The sequence below is a fragment of the Cebus imitator genome, unplaced genomic scaffold (assembly GCF_001604975.1).
Source record: "Cebus imitator isolate Cc_AM_T3 unplaced genomic scaffold, Cebus_imitator-1.0 Scaffold85, whole genome shotgun sequence".
NCBI lineage: Eukaryota > Metazoa > Chordata > Mammalia > Primates > Cebidae > Cebus > Cebus imitator.
Window position 1 is genome coordinate 4,324,334 of NW_016107400.1, and position 19,265 is coordinate 4,343,598.

Genomic DNA, 19,265 nt, shown 5'->3' on the forward strand with positions numbered 1-19,265 from the left:
GAGAATCACTTGAACCTGGAAGGCAGAGGTATCGGTGAGCAGAGATTACACCACTGCACTCCAGCCTGGGTGACAGAGTGAGACACCGTCTCGGGGAAAAAAAAAATGTAGGGATAAACAACTTCTCAAATATTTTAAATCCTTACATTTCTTATTTTAAATCTTTATTAAATATTCCTTATCTTTAAAGCTTGATTATAAAATTAAGTAATTGAAATTTAAGTAATTTGCTTGTCTAAAATGTACACATCATTAGATAATCTTTTATTTTAAAAAAATCTTTACTCCCTCCATAGAGTTGAACTTCCTCTCTTTTTAGAAGAATGGATTTCTCAGAATCCAAAAAATTTATGGTTCTTCTCTGGAAGAATTTTATTTTAAAGGTAAGTTGAACTATCTATAGGTATCTATAAGGTTATTACAACAGCTCAGAGGGCACAGGGGAATATTCTGACACCTTGAGCATTAAATTTCAATTTATACTGTTTTACTTTTCTCAGTACAAGGGCTAGGGTTATCTCTTCCAAATATAGAGTTCTTGCGGAGAGAAATAATAGCAGGACGTTATGTAGAAAGGAGAAAAAAGACAGTCCAGGAAACTGCATCTGTTATGGAGTAAAGCTGTGTTTTTGGCAATCTATATATATTATTTTATGAAGTATATTTTATCTTAATATAAAAGAATTCTAGATATACACAATACACTACTATTCAGTCATGAAAAAGAATGGGTTCCTGTCATTTGCAACCACAGAGATGGAACTGGAGGTCGTTATGTTGAGTGAGATAAGCCAGACACAGAAAGACAAACTTTGCATGTTCTTAATCATTTGTAGAAGCTAAAAATTAAAACAATTGAACTCATAGAGATGGGGAGTAGAAGGATGGTTAACAGAGGCGGGGAAGGGGTAGCTTGGGGTAGGTAAGGGGGATGTGGAGATGGTTAATGGGTACAAAAAAATAGAAAGAATGGATAAGACATAGTATTTGCTAGCAAAACAGAATGACTAGAGTAAAAAAATGTAATTCTACATTTAAAAATATTTAAAATAGTATAATTGGATTATTTGTAACACAAGGGGTAAATACTTGAGGGAATGACACCCAGTTTACCTTGATGGGATTATTATACATTGTGTGCCTGCATCCAAATGTCTCATGTAACCCATAAATATATACACCTACTATGGGCCAACGAGAATTAAAAATTTTTTAAAAATTCAGAAATGAACTTGCAAGGTTAACCTCTTAGGGCAATTAACATAATCTTTTTTCTTCTTCTTCTAGAGGCGGCGATGTATTGCTTTAGTTGTGGAAATGGTCTTCACATTTCTATTTAGTGCTGCACTTTTGGCAACACGCTTTGTTACTGTTATAAAGAAGAATGGACCTTTCAGTTTCTCTCCTCAGCCTGTCAGTGAAGTGCCTTTCCAGATCGCAGATTATTTAATTTCTCCTTCTTTGGAATTGGCTTATGTGCCTTCCAGAAGCACTGTGGTCCAGGGTATTATTGAAAGGGTGAAAATGGATATAAACCCCCAAATGAAAGGTTAGAAATTAAGGTTTTCTGAAAAAAATCATAGAGTATTACTAAATTCATTTAGTTAAAACATACTTTCAACCTTATTAACTGGTTCTTAACCTCCCAAGTAAAATATTGTAGGATATTCCCATAGTAAGTATAAATACTGTGGACTTTGTTAAACTTGAAAGTTAAATTTATATAAAATATTTTGTTTGTAGAGCCCAGAACAAATAGTAACATTTCAAAATTAGATGACCAACACTTATTATTATTCTAAGTTGTTATCCAGTTTTGTGATACTACGTGTTTTTTCTATCTGATTGTGTTTGTTGAACCTGGCTAAGTATACCTCCAGGGGTGTGTGATTATGTGCCACAGGTCAGTGGTCAGGTATTTAAAACAATGTTTTATATTAAAATGTGGTACAAGTAATATAGGAAGGCTTTAGAAAACACTCAAGCTGCATAGAATCATTTTAAGAGCTCTGAATCTCTCACTCACCTTCATATTCCCAGATCACTTTCTTACCTCCTTCTTCAAGAGGTAAATATTGTCAGAAGTTTGGGCTGGGAGTGGTAGCTCATGGCTGTAATCCCAGCACTTTTGAAGGCTGAGGTGGGCAGATCACCTGAGGTCAGGAGTTCAAGACCAGCCTGGCCAACATGGTGAAACCCTGTCTCTACTAAAAACATAAAAATTAGCTGGTCGTGGTGGTGCTCACCTGTAGTCCCAGCTATTTGGGAGGCAGAGGCACAAGAATCACTTGAACCCAGGAGGGGGAGGTTGGGGTGAGGCGAGATTGTGACGCTGCACTCCACCTGGGTGACAGAGTGAAACTCTGTCTCAAAAGAAAAAAAGTTTGTGGGCATCTCCCTAGTATACCTCTCTCTGCACGTGTGCATGCATACACACACACACACTCAGTCATGTAATTTTTCCACCTTTTTTTGTCTTTCAAGAGATATGAGAGTCCTTGAGAGTAGATGCCATTCAAAGTATTCTTTTTTGTTGATTTTTTATCAAAGCATTTTAAAATAAAGACTGAAACAGAAGAATACAAAGTTCCCAGTAATTTTTAAATGATACAACAAAAATATCCCACCAAATTTAGAGTCTGTTATGGGTTACTCCAACAGTCTGTTTGGGTTACTCAAAACATTTCCTGATTTCCACTCTGATTTCTTCTTTGATGCATGGATTTTAGAATTTTTAGCAGTGTGTTGCTGAACTTCTAAATACGGGGAGCTTCTTGTTATCTTTCTGTTGTTGATTTCGGTTTTAATTTCCTTTCATCAGAGAGTATACTCAATCCACTTCGTTGACATTTTGAGCATTGTTTATGGCTAGTACATGGTGTATTTTCATAAACGTTTTCTGTGCATTTGTAAAATCTATGTGCGCTCTAGGCTTTGCCTATAGTGTTCTATAAGTGCCACCTAGGCACAGTTGGCTAAGTATCATGCTTTTCACATCATCTGTATTCTTTCTCTCTTTTTTTTTTTTTTTGTCTGCTTATTGTATCAGTCATTGAAAGAAGTATTAAATTTTCAATCAGCGATTATTAGGATTAAATAAGCTATATATTGTAAATACTAATTTTTTTTTCTGAGATGGAATCTTACTCTGTTGCCAGGCTGGAGTGCAGTGGCATGATCTCGGCTCACTGCAACTTTCACCTCCCAGGTTCAAGTGATTCCCCTGCCTCAGCCTCCTGAGTAGCTGGGGCTATAGGCGCCCACCACCATGCCTGGATAATTTTTTGTGTTTTTAGTAGAGATGGGGTTTCACCATGTTGGCCAGGCTGAGTATAAAAATTAGCTGGGTGTGGTCTGCCCGCCTCAGCCTCCCAAAGTGCTGGGATTACAGGCGTGAGCCACCCTGCCTGGCCTGTATATATTAAAATGTATACATTTTAAGATATTAAAATTTCCCACTGGGATTTAGCTATTTTTCTTTTTGCTTATTTATTTTGAATTACAGTTCATGTGATCTTTCCATTGAATAATTTTAAAAATAATATTTTTCAGTTCTGGAATTTCCATTTATCTCTATTTTTATAGGTTCCAGGTCTCTTGCAAAATGTACCATTTTTAAGTTTATTAACCATATCAACCATAGTTATTTGAAAATCTCTACCAGGAAGTTCTGGTATCCAGATGACTTGTTTATCTTTTTTTTTCTTTTATGCCATTAGTTCTGTTTTATAACATGCTTTGTATATTGTTATAAATGCAAGATTTTGCAGATGAAAAATTTTGAAGGCTCTTGGAAATATTTCTTTATCCAAAGAGGGTTAAATTTTCTTTTGAATCATTGTTAGAGTGCTAGTAATTTCCCTTGCCCCCACTGAAGGCTGGTCTTAGCTTCACTAAGGACTGCCCTATTTCTGTTTCCTCTTTACTTCTGGGACGTAACCCTGGTCCTAGTGTGTGACTGATTCTTACTCCTAGCCCATGGCCATTCCATGATTTCAACTGAAAGTCAAGGGTTCAGTTGGGCACGGTGGCTCACGCCTGTAATCCCAGCACTTCGGGAGGCCAATGGAGGCGGATCACAAGGTCAAGAGATGGAGATCGTCCTGGCCAACATGGTGAAACCCCATCTGTCCTAAAAATACAAAAATTAGCTGGGCATCGTGGCAGGCGCCTGTAATCGCAGCTTCTTGGAAGGCTGAGGCAGAAGAATTGCTTGAACCTGGGAGGCAGAGGTTGCAGTGAGCCAAGATTGTGCCACTGCACTCCAGCCTGGGCAGCAGAGTGAGACTCCATCTCAGGAAAAAAAAAAAAAGTCGAGGGTTCAAGAAGGCTCCTTACCTTGTGGGGCTTGAGCTCCATCCTCTGTCTCCCAAGCCTGGTACAGCTGCTGAAATCACTGCTCAGCATTTTAGCCCTCCAGTCACTGTCATCTACCTGCCTGAACTCACTTGGAAGACTAGAAGCTCATACCCAGACTTTCACCCCTCTTCCCAGGTGCACATGGTTAATCAAGGCAGCTGACAGTCAAAGATGAATATCCAGGGAAAACATTTTAGGTATCTGAGAAGACCAGGAACAATGAAAGGAAGAAAGAAAATGGAGCCTCCTATACCAAGAGAAGTAGAACTAGTGTAATTCCTGGAGGGGTGAGGAGAAGAGCTGCTCACGTGTCTGAGTTTCAGCTGGGTTTCAGCTTTGCCCCGTCATCCCAGGCTGAGGCATTTGCTTTCTCATGCATGACCCTGATGGAAAGAACAACTATCCCCAGTCTAGGCTTTCAGAACACGGTTGCATGTTTGTGTGTGTTTAATGCTCTCCTTATTGGGGCTAAGCAAGTTGGGTATATGTTGAAATGAGAAAAGTTGAAAGTAAGATTCTTTTAGGGTTGGGTTAGGATTGTTTGTTTTGGTCAGGTTTCTAGGATGCAAGGTAGGAGAAACGAAGAATTGGAAGAGTTGTTGAAGTGATAGGTCCTGGAATCTCCACTGGAAAGGAAACGAAGTTAGGAGAAGAATGATTTCAGATGTCAAGTGATGGGAATGTAAAATTGCTTTTGATCAAAGACCTCTGAGGCTACACATCATATAACCAGTGCACCCCCAGCTACACACATTAATATCTCTCTACAGCAGTTTCTCTAGGACAATGGTCCCTAACCTTTTTGGCACCAGGAACTGGTTTCATAGAAGACAAATTTATTTTTCCACAGACCAGTGGCCGGGGGGATGGTTTTAGGATGATTCAAGCACATCACATTTATTATGTACTTTATTCCTTTATTTTATTTACTTATTTGTTTATTTAGGGACAGAGTCTCTCTCTGTCGCCAGGCTGGAGTGCAGTGGTGTGATCTTGACTCACTGCAATGTCCACCTCCTGGGATCAAGTGATTCTTCTGCCTCAGCCTTCTGAGTAGCTGGGCCTACAGGCACCTGCCACCACACCAAGCTAATTTTTTTGTATTTTTAGTAGAGATGGGGTTTCACTATGTTGGCCAGGATATCTTGATCTCTTGACCTCATGATCCACCCGCCTCAGCCTCCCAAAGTGCTAGTATTACAGATGTGAGCCACTGTGCCCGGCCTGTACTTTATTTCTATTGTCATTACATTGTAACATATAACGAAATAATTATACAACTCACAGTAATGTAGAGAATCAGCAGGAGCCCTGAACTTGTTCTTCTGCAACTAGGCCATCCCATCTGGTGGTGATGGGAGACAGTGAAAGATCATCAAGCATTAGATTCTCAAAAGGAGCTTGGATCCACGAACTGGTACCAGTCCATGGCCTGGGGTTGGGGACCCCTGCTCTAGGACAAACCAAAATAAACAGCATACTTCCTCACTTATAAAATGAAAATAATAAGTGTCTTATTTATAGGGCAGTTGTGAAGATTAAATGAATTAATATATGTGAAGTATTTAAAGCAGTTCTCAGCATATAGTAAGCACTCAGTAAAGACTAGATTTATTGGCTGGGCACGGTGGCTCATGCCTGCAATTCCCAGCACTTTGGGAGGCCAAGACAGATGGATCATGAGGTCAGGAGTTCGAGACCATCCTGGCCAACATGGTAAAACCCTGTCTCTACTAAAAATACAAAAATTAGCTGGGCATGGTGGTAGGTGCCTGTAGTCCCAGCTACTCAGGAGGCTGAGGCAGGAGAATAGCTTGAACCCGGGAGGCAGAGGTTTCAGTGAGCCAAGATCATGCCACTCACTGCACTCCAGCCTGGGCAACAGAGAGAGACTCTGTCTCAAAAAAAAACCCTAACTTTATTATAGCAAATAATAAGAAATAATATAGGAAATATTATATTTATTCTCCGCCACCATCTATGCTAAGTATCACCATAAGCCCAGCCTACCAGTGACTATTTGGAAGAGCTATAGCATCTAGCAGTACTTCCAATGTGTCTTCTGTTTTCCAAATAATACAAAATATGAAACTGAGCCGTAGAGGAAACATTTCGAACAGGAAATCATGCCTATCTCCTCTGTAAACCTGTCCATTTGAAATTTGGATTACTGCCTCATGGATTCATTCAAGGCAATGGAAATAACTAAACTTTCTACCTGCAACTACCTGGTCCAAGGAAATCAATCTTGTCTTTCCTCTCTACTCTTCCCACCTGGATCTTGTGGTTTTAAGCCTGTGTAGTCATAAAAGAAAGCCGCAAATATTTCAGCTTTATTGGAACTCAAGAGCATTCTTGTTTTGCTCTTTGTGATTCTTCCCTTTTATTTGATTTTCACCTACCTTTTAACCTTTTTTTTTTTTTTTTTTGGCCTGGCCAACAGAAGTGTTTGTTGTTGTTGTTTTGTTTTTTGAGATGGAGTCTCACTCTGTTACCCAGGCTGGAATGCAATGTCATGATCTCAGCTCACTGCAACCTCCGCCTCCCAGGTTCAAGTGATTCTTCTGCCTCAGCCTCCCAAGTAGCTGTGATTACAGGCATGTGCCACCATGCCCAGCTAATTTTTGTATTTTTAGTAGAGATGGGGTTTCACCATGTTGGCCAGGCTGGTCTCAAACTCCTGACCTCGTGATCCACCTGCTCCACCCTCCCAAAGTGCTGGGATTACAGGTGTGAGCCAGCACACCTGGCCTGTGTTTTGATGTTTGTTTAGATATTTGGTGATGCTTTTCTGATCATAAATATACTGTATAGGCACTCCAGTCTAGAAGTATAGAGCAAAACCCCTATCCCCCGCCCAAAAACCAGAAATATGCCATAAAAACTTATCATTTTTTTTCAGAGGTAGAGTCTTGCCCTGCTGCCCAGGCTGGGGTGCAGTGGTGCAATCATAGCTCACTGTAACCTCGAACTCCTGGGCTCAAGCGTTCCTCCCACCTCAAACCTCATAAGTAACAGTGATTATAGATGTGGGCCACTACTCCTGGGCGAATTTTTAAAAAGCTTTTGTAGAGGTAGAGTCTCACTGTGTTTCCCAGGCTGGTCTCAAATTCCTGGCCTCAGGTGATCCTCCTGCCTCAGCCTCCCAAAGCGCTGGGATTATAGGCATGAGCCACCATGCTGGCCCTTAACTCTTGTTTGTATCAATTAGATTATGGCAAAGTTAGTTTTGTGATACATCATTTCCCTTAAAGTTACAGTTTCAAAGAACATATTGATGATGCTAAGTGAGGGCTTACTCTACATGTCTTGGAGATAAATCATTGTGAATGCCCAGTCACCTCTCAGACTAAATAAATATTGACCCAGGAACACCAGAATCCGCATCAGTTCCAGAATCTGACCTCATCCTTCCCTCTTCTTTTTGGACAAAGCTGTTTCTTTGTTTATGAGAACTATAGGAATTATTCATTTTTATGCAAATATAAAGCAAGTGCCCAACCACCACATTCACCTAAATGCAGATGTTTTGGAGGCTCAAAACTCAAGGGTCTCCACCCAGGATCCATACGTACAGAAAAGACACTGTCTAGGATGGGGGCTAAATCTTTGGAGCTGAGTGTTAAGTTTTTGTTTTGCTTTGTTTTTGATAGATTCGTTTGCAGTAAATGAGTGGAGCAGAGTGGCTGAGGGAACCGACCATATGCTAGTCTCTTTAAGATTCCAAACTAGTGATACATTGGAGTTCAGGTGACAAGTGTGGCAAGGAGGGACTTGGGAAGCATGGAATAGTACCTTTGGTGAGGATGTTAGTGTTCTCAAGCTATTCCATCAACCATGGCAATGATGAAGCTCCCAATGGAAGTTTTTGAGAATCAGATAGCTGGGGTTTGCTGTATGAAGAATTGTGACAAGCCGTTTCATTTTCTCCTGCAGACCTTTGAAGCCATTGACAATTTACATGTTTACTCCTAAGAAAATCTTTAGTGTGTACAGCTCCACAAACAGATATTTTAAATGACTAACTACTTTGTCTTAGAAGAATACAAATGATGCCCCAGCCTTTTAAAATTTCAATTAGGTTAAGTTTAATCCAGGCTAAATTCACTGACTGATCACCTCAAAAATTGAAACGTAATTGCCTCAAATATTGAAACAATAATGTGGTATCATTCCTTAATATCTTAGTATTTTCTATAGTAGAGATTCCCTTACTGTAGGATTTTGAATACATTTCATGGGTCTATTTTTTTTCTTATTGAGACAGAATTTCACTCTTACTGCCCAGGCTGCAGTGCAATGGCGTGATCTTGGCACACTGCAACATCCGCCTCCCAGGTGCAAGCAATTCTCCTGTCTCAGCTTCCTGAATAGCTGGGATTACAGGTGCCCACCATTATGCCTGGCTAATTTTCGGCATTTTTAGTAGAGATGGAGTTTTACCATGTTGGCCAAGCTTGTCTTGAACCCCTGATCTCAGGTTGTCCCAAAGTGTTGGGATTACAGGTGTGAGCCACCATGCCCGGCCGGATCTATTTTTTTATTTCCCTTTAAGATGGAACTTTCAAAACACTGTTTGAAGCATCCTTTATCCCTTGATTTACTTAAATGTATTTATTATAACAATTCATTATGATTTTAAACTTGTGATCAAATTTTTAAAAATCCCTAACATTTTTATGCGCTTCAAGTATCGATTAGTTCATTATGCCAGTGTTTCAGCAATAGTGTTTTGAAATTTAATAACAATATTTTGATAGCCTTTTATCCATGTAAAATAGTCTCCCATCTTACATTTAGGAAGAGCTGTCATATATTTTGCTTTTATGTGGACAACTGACGTATTAGACTTTTGTCTCTCTGCAGTTCTAGGCTTTTCCTCAGAAGAAGAATTTGAAGATTACATTAAGCAAAAAAAGAACTCTGAAAATGTTCTGGCTGCTATTGTTTTTGACCATGATTTCAAAAATAGCAATGATCCCCTGCCACTGAAGGTGAGAAAGTTTAATGCAGAAATCTCATATTTTGAATTCCAGTTGCCAGAGATTTAATGAAGTAGAGGTATCATTCATTATTCCATGTTGTAAGTGGAGAGACCATAGCTTTCTCAAGATCATAGTGCTTGTGTGTGCTACAGCAGGGATTGGGATCCAGATCTAACTAGCTTCAGTGTGTGTGCATTAATTTAGCCAGTGCTTCATGCAGATAAGGAAAGAATTGTATTCACCACCTACCAGGCCTTATTAATAAACTGGAATCATAGGAAACACAATTGTGGACATGGCCTATGCCATTGTGTCTGACATGGCAACTGTCTGTAGCCCTAGAGATGATGGCAAAGAAACTGCACATTTCCTGGGACAAAATGCCTGATGCAGTAAATAAAACATATGCATCTTCATTAGCAGGGAACACAACATGAAATGTTCCTTTTTCTTTTGAGTGAATCTCATAATTTCTAATTATAAATAAAGAAAATAACTCTAAGACTTAACAAGGCTGAATCAAAATTAGAACATCTGGAAGAATTAGAACCAAGGAAGATTCTGATAACAACCCCCCAAGGGGAAGAAGCAAGGACAGGGCTTTGAACTTGGGGTCTCTGGTGCTGAGTAAAATAACCAAAGTACAAAATATAGATGAGCACAGAGCTAAAATTCTGCATTTAGGATACAGATGGTTGTCAATGGAACAAAAAAGTAAGGAAGACTGCCAGGTTTTAACTAGGGTAATAGGTATCCTTTCATCCCACCCCATAACTTCCTCCGTATAGGTCAATGTCCCTCAATTTGGTGACTCAGGGTAAACCGATGCTGCTCTAGGCTCATATGTGTACATTTGGTTTGACAGTTTAAATTTACATTGGTGCAATTGGAAACTTCACCTCTTCTACATGGCATGGTCTCTCTTGCCCTGCCCTATACTTGGTTTGCACGTACTGACGTTGTACAATTTTTGTCAGTGTTGCCTCTTCTGACCACATATGCCCCTTCCCTCCTACATCCTCCCATGAATACCTTAACCATGTCTCTATCACTGAGTTTATGCTGCAATGTAAATCTGTATGTTTCCTTAACTAGAATTTGAGCTCCTGGAGGAACAGGTCTACCTCCTTGAACATGGAATAAGTCCCTAAAACTTTTGTCTTGATAACTGAGTATATGAATATTTATCCAGACCTATGACCTCTGCCTGTCCGTCCTATTCTTCCTGATTTCTCTGGTCTGATCCTTCTGACTTTTGACGACTCTTGGTCCATTTGCTGTCCTTTGTATTTTTGTTATTTATTTTTATTATTTTTTTTGAGACAGAGTCTCACTTTGTTGCCCAGGCTGGAGTGCAGTGGTGTGATTGACTCAATGCAGCCTCCACCTCCCAGGTTCAATAGATTCTCCTGCCTCACCTCTGGAGTAGATGAGATAACAGGCACCCAACACCACAACTGGCTAATTTTGTATTTTCAGTACTAAAAATACCAAATTAGCCAGTTGCGGTGGTGGGGTTTCACCATGTTGGCCAGGCTGGTCTTGAACTCATGACCTTAAGTGATCCGTCTTTCTCAGCTTCCCAAAAGTGCTGGGATTACAGGCATGAGCTACTGCCCCTGGCCCATTTATTGTCTTGTAAAGGTAGTTAACCTCAGCATGATGTACCTTGACATTTACTCGGTTCTCCAAAACTAATATTTACCTTTTGGTTTAATAATTAGATTGTGCAGCACTCCACACTTAGATCTTAATCACATTCCTCCTTCATTCTTATATAGGGGTCTTCTTTATGTTATCATTGGTTTTTAAAAGAGGAAGAGATTTTCCTCTTAGAACACTATAATTGACTGACATAAAGGGAAGATAAATTAATCATGCCTTTTGGTACATTTCATTTCAGTATGCAGCCAGCTGTCTGTTTAGGCAAAAAAAGTTCATAATTATGTACAAGTTGCCACTATATTTGCCTACCGCAAGCCTGCAGTATACATCTAACTATTGCTCTCACCTCAATAAAAAAAACTTCACAAAATTAACAGAGGATGGATTTAAAGGAAGTGGGCTTAAGTTGAGATGCCATCAGAGCATGGGTGCCTTAGGACAAATTTGTTCTCACTTCTGGGTGTCCAGAATATACTTTAGCTTCCTCAGGCAGTCTACCTCAAAATCACATATTCCCAGCTGTACTTTAACTTTCTTTTGTATCTGATTATTCTTTAATTATTTTTGGGTGGGGGAGTTCTTAGATATTGTTTGTTTCTTAATTGCTCCTTGTAGGTAAAATATTACCTGCGTTTTAGTAATGACAAGAAGAGCAATATGCTGGACAATATTTATGGAAAAAGCAGCTGGCTTACAAATTTTCTCTTTCCGTCTGTCCCTTCGGTGGGACCCAGAAACAAGGATGACAATGGGGGGAGTCCTGGTAAGCAGATCTTTATTCTAAATATCCCAGTCATGTAGGACGAGCCATCACATATTTATACTTCTGTTTCTTTGTTCTTGCAATGGAAGCTGCTTATTAATATTATTATTATTTTGAGACAGAGTCTCACTCTGTCACCAGGCTGGAGTGCAGTGGCGTGATCTTGGCTCACTTCAACCTCTGCCTCCTGTGTTCAAGTGATTCTCCCGCCTCATCCTCCCAAGTAGCTGGGACTACAGGCACGCACCACCAAGCCCAGCTAATTTTTGTATTTTTTAGTAGAGATGGGGTTTCACCACGTTGGCCAGGATGGTCTCAATCTCTTGACCTTGTGATCCACCCATCTCAGCCTACCAAAGTTCTGGGTTTACAGGTGTGAGCCACTGTGCCTGGCCAGGAAGCTGCTTATTTTTAACTATTTTGGTTATTTGTAAATGTGTCCAAAGCCCCATATGAAAAATCACTTGAACCAGGGAGTTGGAGGTTGCAGTGAGCCAAGATCGAGCCCTTGCACTCCAGCTTGGAGAGAGAGAGAGAGACTGCATCTCTAAATAAATAAAAATCCTACATACTTCAACAACATATTTTTATTGCCTTTTATCCTTTCCTGGTCATTACCATTGTATGCCTTTACATTTTCATGTAGCTTAATTGTGAACTTTTGACTTACATGACTTAATGAACATTTGCAGATACTGATACACCCTGATTAATTGTAACTGTGTGTTATCCTGTTGGGTTAATGAGTAGTTTTTAATATAAATATAGTAATAAAAATTTTCCACTTATACAGCCTACTATTTACAAGGATTTAGTGTGGGTGCTTTGCTTTTACCTACAACTTTGCAATTATACCTTAAAGAAATTATTCAACCAAAGAAACTGATTGATTAGCATAATTCTTAAAAATGTGAAATAACCTACATCTTAGGCATGGTAAATTCATAGTACAAGTATAAAATATAATTTGGGCCAGGCACAGCAGCTCACGCCTGTAATCCCAGCACTTTGAGAGGTCGAGGTGGTCAGATCATGAGGTCAAGAAATCGAGACCATCCTGGCCAACATGGTGAAACCCTGTCCTACTAAAAATACAAAAAAAAAAAATAAAATAAAAAAAAATTAGCTGGGCTTGGTGGCACACACCTGTAGTCCCAGCTACTCGGGGGGCTGAGGCAGGAGAATTGCTTGAACCTGGGAGGCAGAGGTTGCAAATGAGCTGAAATCGTGCCACTGCACTCCAGCCTGGTGACAGAGTGAGACTCCATCTCAAAAAAAAAAATATATATATATATATATATATATGTGTGTGTGTGTGTGTGTGTGTGTGTGTGTGTATAAAATTTGATAGAACATTGTGCAATCATTAAAATAATAATGAGTTCAGAATTGTATTATCAAATTATAGCTATGTTAACTGAATATTCATCAACATAAAACCAGGACAGATACCCAAATATGAAAATAATTGCTCTGTTAGGGTGGCAGAATTGTGCTGTATGTTAGTTACTCTCTTTAAAAATAATTTCAAGCCAAGTGTGGTGACTCATGCCTTTAATCCCAGTAATTTGGGAGGTCAAGGCAGGCAGGTCAGTTGAGGTCAGGAGTTCAAGACCAGCCTGGTCAACATGGTGAAACCCTGTCTCTACTAAAAATACAAAAATTAGCTGGGCAGCGTGGTGGACACCTGTAATCCCAGTTACTCAGGAGGCTGAGGCAGGAGAATTGCTTGAACCCAGGAGGCTGAGGTTTCAGTGAGCCGAGATCATGCCACTGCACTCCAGCCTGGGCAACAGAGCGAGACTCTGTCTCAAAAAAACAAATTAATATTTTCAAATATTATTTTTCTAGTTATAAAATTTGAAATGAAATCTTATGCCTTTTCTAAATTATGTTACTGCATGATAACCTTAGTCTACTAGTGAAAAAACATTAAACCCAAATTGTGGAACATTCTCCAAAATGCCTGACCAATAGTCTTAAAAACTCTCATGGTCATGAAAAAGAAAGAATGAGAAACTTTAACAGCTCAGAAGAGACTATGAAGACGTGACAACTAAATGCAGTGCAGTATTATGAATGGGATCCTAGAACCGAAAAAAAAAAAAAAGACATCCAGGAAAAACAGGTGAAATCCAAATAAAGTTTGTATAAAACATAAATACTATTGCACCAATTTTTTTTTTTTTTAGTTTTGACAAATGTACAATGATAATGTAAGATGTAATATTAGGGAGGCTTCATGCAGGATATATAATAGTATTTCTCAATCTTTATTACCTTTCTAAGGAAATCTTTAGACATTTTCTCCATATCTACTCCCCCATGAAATATTAATACCACAGATACACTATAGATCTGTTCATATACTGTGGCCCCATTGAGAATGCATAGTATATAGGAATTCTCTGTATTGCCTTTGCAACTATTCTGCAAAGACCATTATTTTCTAAGATAAAAAGCATATATATATATATATATATATATATATATATATAGTTTTATATTTGTATATCTTATATATAAATAAATATTCATTTTGAGACAGAGTTTCCATCTGTCACCCAGCCTTGAGTGCAATGGAGTGATCTCGGCTCACTGCAACATTAACCGCCCAGACTCAAGTGATTCTCCTGCTTCAGCCTCCCCAGTAGCTGGAATTACAGGCATGTGCCACTATGCCCAGCTAATTTTTGCATTTTTGGAAGAGGCAGAGTTTTACTGTTGGCCAGGCTGGTCTCGAACCCCTGGTCTCAAGTGATCCACCCACCTCTGCCTCCCAAAATGTTGGGGTTACAGCATGAGCCACCATGTCTGGCCAAAGAGTATATTTTAAGAAGTCTTCCTACCCAAGGTATGAAAAAAATGAATTTCTTCAATCTGATAAAGCACATTGCAAAAAAATTGTAACTTACTGATAAAATTGAACATTTTCCTCCTGATATCAGGAATGTTTGCTCTCCTCAATTCTATTCAGCATATTACTGGAAGTTTTCAATTGTACCAGGAAAAGGGGAAAAAAGACATTAATTTTAGAAAAGAAGGAAAGAAATTACGTTTCTTTGCAGGCGACAGAATCGTGTATACAGATAAAAGAAATTACCAAAACAAAACAAAACATAAAAACAAAACCTACTGCAACCAATGCGCCAATGTAATAAAATCCCAAGATATTTACAAGTACAATACATGAAAGTAAATTATAATAAGCCTGCATCAAAAATAACAAAGCACTTCTAAAAGAAAAATTTAAAGGAAATAAATTATTATAAAAATATTTTAACTTCATTGATTGGATGACTCAAAATTGTTACAATGTAAATTCTTTCTAAATTGAGCTGCAGAGTCAATACACACACAGTCAAAATCTCAGCAGGGGCTAGGCTGCAGTGGCTCATGCCTGTAATCCCAGCACTTTGGGGGACTGAAGCGGGCTGATCACCTGAGCTCAGGAATTCAAGACCAGTCTGGGCAACACAGCGAAACACCATTTCTACAAAAAAAAAAAAAAAAAAAGCACAGTGGTGTGAGCCTATAATCCAGTAACTAGGGAGGATGACGCAGGAGAATTGCTTGAGCCCGGGAGGTGGAGGTTGCAGTGATCCTAGATCATGCCACCGCCCTCCAGCCTAGATGACAGAGCAAGACCTTGTCTCCAAAAACAAACACAAAAAACCTTAGCCTGATTTTTTGAAGAAATTGACAAGTTTATTTAAAAATTTACATGGAAATGGAAAGGATCTGGATTAGGAAAAATAATCTTGGGAAAGAACACTGTCAGAGGACGTATCTTGCCTGATTTCAAGATTTTCTGTAAAGCTACAGTACGTAAGACATTGCCATTATAGGTGTGAGGAAAAACAGACAGACGAACAGAAAGAAGAGAATGTGTGGAAATACACACATACCGTCGCTGGATTTTCCATGAAGCTGCCAGTATGATTCACTGGGGAAAGAAAATCTTCTCAACAACTTTTGCTGGAATAATTTGGTATTCCTATGGAAAGAATGAATCTTGATCACTTCCTTATACCCTATACCAAATTAACTAATTCAAGAAGATCCTAAAGCTAAAATGATAAAGCCTCTCTGGCAACATGAATGAGAGTATCTTTTTTTTTTTTTTTCTTTTTTTTTTGAGACGGAGTTTTTGCTCTCGTTGTCTAGGCTGGAATGCAATGATGTGATCTCGGCTCACCACAGCCTCTGCCTCCCAGGTTCAAGTGATTCTCCTGTCTCAGCCTCCCAAGTAGCTGGGATCACAGGCATGCACCACCACACCCGGCTAATTTTGTATTTTTAGTAGAGACGGGGTTTCACCATGTTGGTCAGGCCAGTCCTGGACCCTGGACCTCAGATCATCTGCCCGCCTTGGCCTCCCTAAGTGCTGGGATTACAGGCATGAGCCACCACACCTGGCTGAGAATATTTTTATGATTTGAGGGTAGGCAATGATTTGTTAGGACACAAAAGGCACTTGTGAAAAAAATTTAAAGAAGAAGAAATGGATAAATAGGACTTTATCAAAGTTAAATACTTCTCATATGAAAGACACTATTAAAGAAATACAAAAGGCAAGATTGCTAGGGGAGAAAATATGCATAATATGTGTTTCTGACACAGGAATAACACTCATAAAGGAGCTATGTAAATTAATTAAAAAAATTTTAGATGTTAAAGCAATGCTAAATTTCTATGCAAGTTTTAAATGCTTGTCCTTAATTTCTGTACTCAATTCATGTACCAGTAAGAAACTATTTGCATTCTGTCAAAGGACCACACTTGGATTATCACTATCAGACATCAGCTCATCTATGTCATTCAGTTGTGGCACTTCAGCATCACTCACTAATGTCACTTAATTGTATGAGCTTCATGTCTCTCTTCAACTGTCTGGGATACACAAGCAAAGTCTTTATCCAATAACTAATTCACTTCTCATTTAATTGAAATTGCAAAAAGCAGCTCTCCAATTTCTTGCAATATTTCACTTTTGATAAGCTGGTAATTAGGATCATTTTAGGAAGTATTATGTATTTGTGTGGCAAAATCATGGTAGCTGCTCTGAAATGTGGACTATCAGAAGAGCCTTATTACATAGGTTAATTCCCTTCCTCTTTGTTCAGCTCAGCTGTTTTTTTGGTCTGTTGTACTTATCAGTCTTTGTTTTCTCATTTAGGGTACATCAGTGAAGGGTTCCTGTTTGTGCAACACGCCCTGGATAAAGCCATCATGCGATATCATAGTGGCCAAGCGGCAGAAACGCTGTTTAGCAATGTCAGCGTTTTTGTTCAGAGATTTCCCTATCCATCATACTATCATGATTTCTTCTTTATGTTTTCTGGTATTTTCATTCCTTTAGTACTTGTCTGTATCTTCTTTCTGAATCATCTTACCCTCATTCAATCCCTTGTGTGGGAAAAGGAAAATCGATTGAAGGTAACTCCTCTTTTCTTGCGGTAGATGAAGCTTCTGTAGAAAAGTCTGAATGCAGGGGGCAAATTTATGTGGAAGGTTGAATGATTTCTACCTACTCAACACTGAGGGATGGTTGTGTTTCAGGAGCATGCAAGTACTGAGCACTTAGGCTTCTTGGCAATATCATATAACTCTGTTTTTATTAGAATTCTAGGTATGCTTTTTCATTTTAGTTCTAGATGTCGACTTTACAAGAATATTACAGTTAGAATTTAAATGCCAAATCCCCTAAAGTCTCTCTGGAATAAACTAATAATCAGTTGGACTCTTGGAATCATATTTAATAAAATTCAGATACAATTCGATTCCAATATTCTATGATGCTGTGGTTTTTTTTTTTTTTAAAGACCAAATCTCTGCCACCCAGGCTGGAGTGCAGTGACGTCATCTCAGCTCACTTCAGCTTCTGCCTTCTGGGTTCAAGCAATTCTCATGCCTCAGCCTCTTGAGTAGCTGGGATTACAGGTGTGAGCCACCATGCCCAGCTAACTTTTCTTTTGTGTTTTTGGTAGAGATGGGTTTTTACCATGTTGGTCAGACTGGTCTCAAACTCCGGATCTCAGGTGATCTGCCTGCCTCATCCTCGAATAGGGGTGGGATTACAAGTGTGAGTTACCATGCCTGGCCAATGCTGTGATTTTTTAAAATCAAATTTTTGATCCCTGGATTGTTCAAAATATATAACCTCTTATTCTCCCCTGCAGTATTATGTCTTAGCCCAGAATATGTTGTCTTCAAAAATCCAGTCATCATCAGCCATTTAACCAATTATTGATTCAATGATTATTTATTTATTCATTATTGATTTAGTAAGTATCTACTTTATTTCAGGGACCCTGATAAATCATAGGTTTGAATCCTTTGCTGTATAGCTAATTATCTCTGTAACATGGCATATATAACTTTTCTAGCTGATTTTCTCAGATGTAAATTGAGACTAATAATACCTAACGTGCAGGACTGTCACGATATTAAGTGAAATATTACCTGGAAAGTTGTCATCCTTCAATCATCCGGTACTGTGAGGCAGAAATATGGAAATTCACATACAATATTTTGTTCAGTGCCTGACACATAGCAGGGGCCCAATAACTGGGCTTCAGCTGTGATTATGAGTGGTCTCTTCATTTCACTTATCTCCTTTGTGTTGTCAAAGGTCATGTCATTTTCTTTCCTTCATGAGTGGCAACACCACTTTAAACATCAGGTTCACATTACTTCTCAACATCCAGCTCTTGTCACCTCCATAGTCACTCGCTCACCCCCAACGTACCTCACACATTGTTGCCAGGGAAACTATCCCGTAACACAGATGGCTATAAATAATTTTAGAGATTGATTTATTCTACTGTCTGCTGAATAAAATCCATTTAAGCAGAGAGATTTCCTAAGATTTAGCGCCCAACTGCTTCCCATCTTGTTGTTTACCCCAGTAAATCCCTTTCCTTCCAGCGAAAATAAATGACTGGTTTTCAAGCTTGTTTCTGTTTATTTCTTCTGACTGTAATGCTTTTCTCTCTCTTCTCTGATTGGTGAACACAGTTCACTTTCTGCCTCACCCTTCACAGTTGCCATCTCCTTGTTGAGATTTCTCTTTAATTCTCAACTATTATTTAATCCTTTTTCTTCTGTGTCACCCACAGGATTTTATACAGACTTCGTCCATATGACTTATGCTCATACATACACAGAAAAGTACACAAATCATAAGCGTGTGGTTAAATCAATTTAGCATAAAGAAAGTATGCCCATTTTGTCATGGCTGTGTTAATAACTAAAACAGGGCTGGGCGTGGTGGCTCACACCTATAATCCCAACACTTTGGGAAGCTGAGGTGGGTAGATCATGAGGTCAGGAGTTTGAGACAAGCCTGGCCAACACGGTGAAACCCCCATCTCTACTAAAAATACAAAATTAGCCAGGTGTGGTGGTGCATGACTGTAATACCAGATACTCAGGAGGCTGAGGCAAGAGAATTGCTTGAACCCAGGAGGCAGAGGTTGCAGCGAGCCAAT

The 19,265-nt window shown here is 39.1% G+C and overlaps 1 protein-coding gene across 1 annotated transcript in view; it reads left to right on the top strand.

The window, feature by feature from the left end:
• Positions 1 to 323: 323 nt before the first annotated feature.
• The window catches only part of LOC108308392 (ATP-binding cassette sub-family A member 3-like), a 154,478-nt gene continuing 135,536 nt past the window's right edge, over positions 324 to 19,265 (top strand). The window contains exons 1-5 of the mRNA XM_017534180.2: positions 324 to 383; positions 1,288 to 1,549; positions 9,226 to 9,353; positions 11,625 to 11,772; positions 16,952 to 17,211. Coding sequence (XP_017389669.1) covers positions 324 to 383; positions 1,288 to 1,549; positions 9,226 to 9,353; positions 11,625 to 11,772; positions 16,952 to 17,211 — 858 coding nt within the window. The remainder of the gene's footprint in view (positions 384 to 1,287; positions 1,550 to 9,225; positions 9,354 to 11,624; positions 11,773 to 16,951; positions 17,212 to 19,265) is intronic.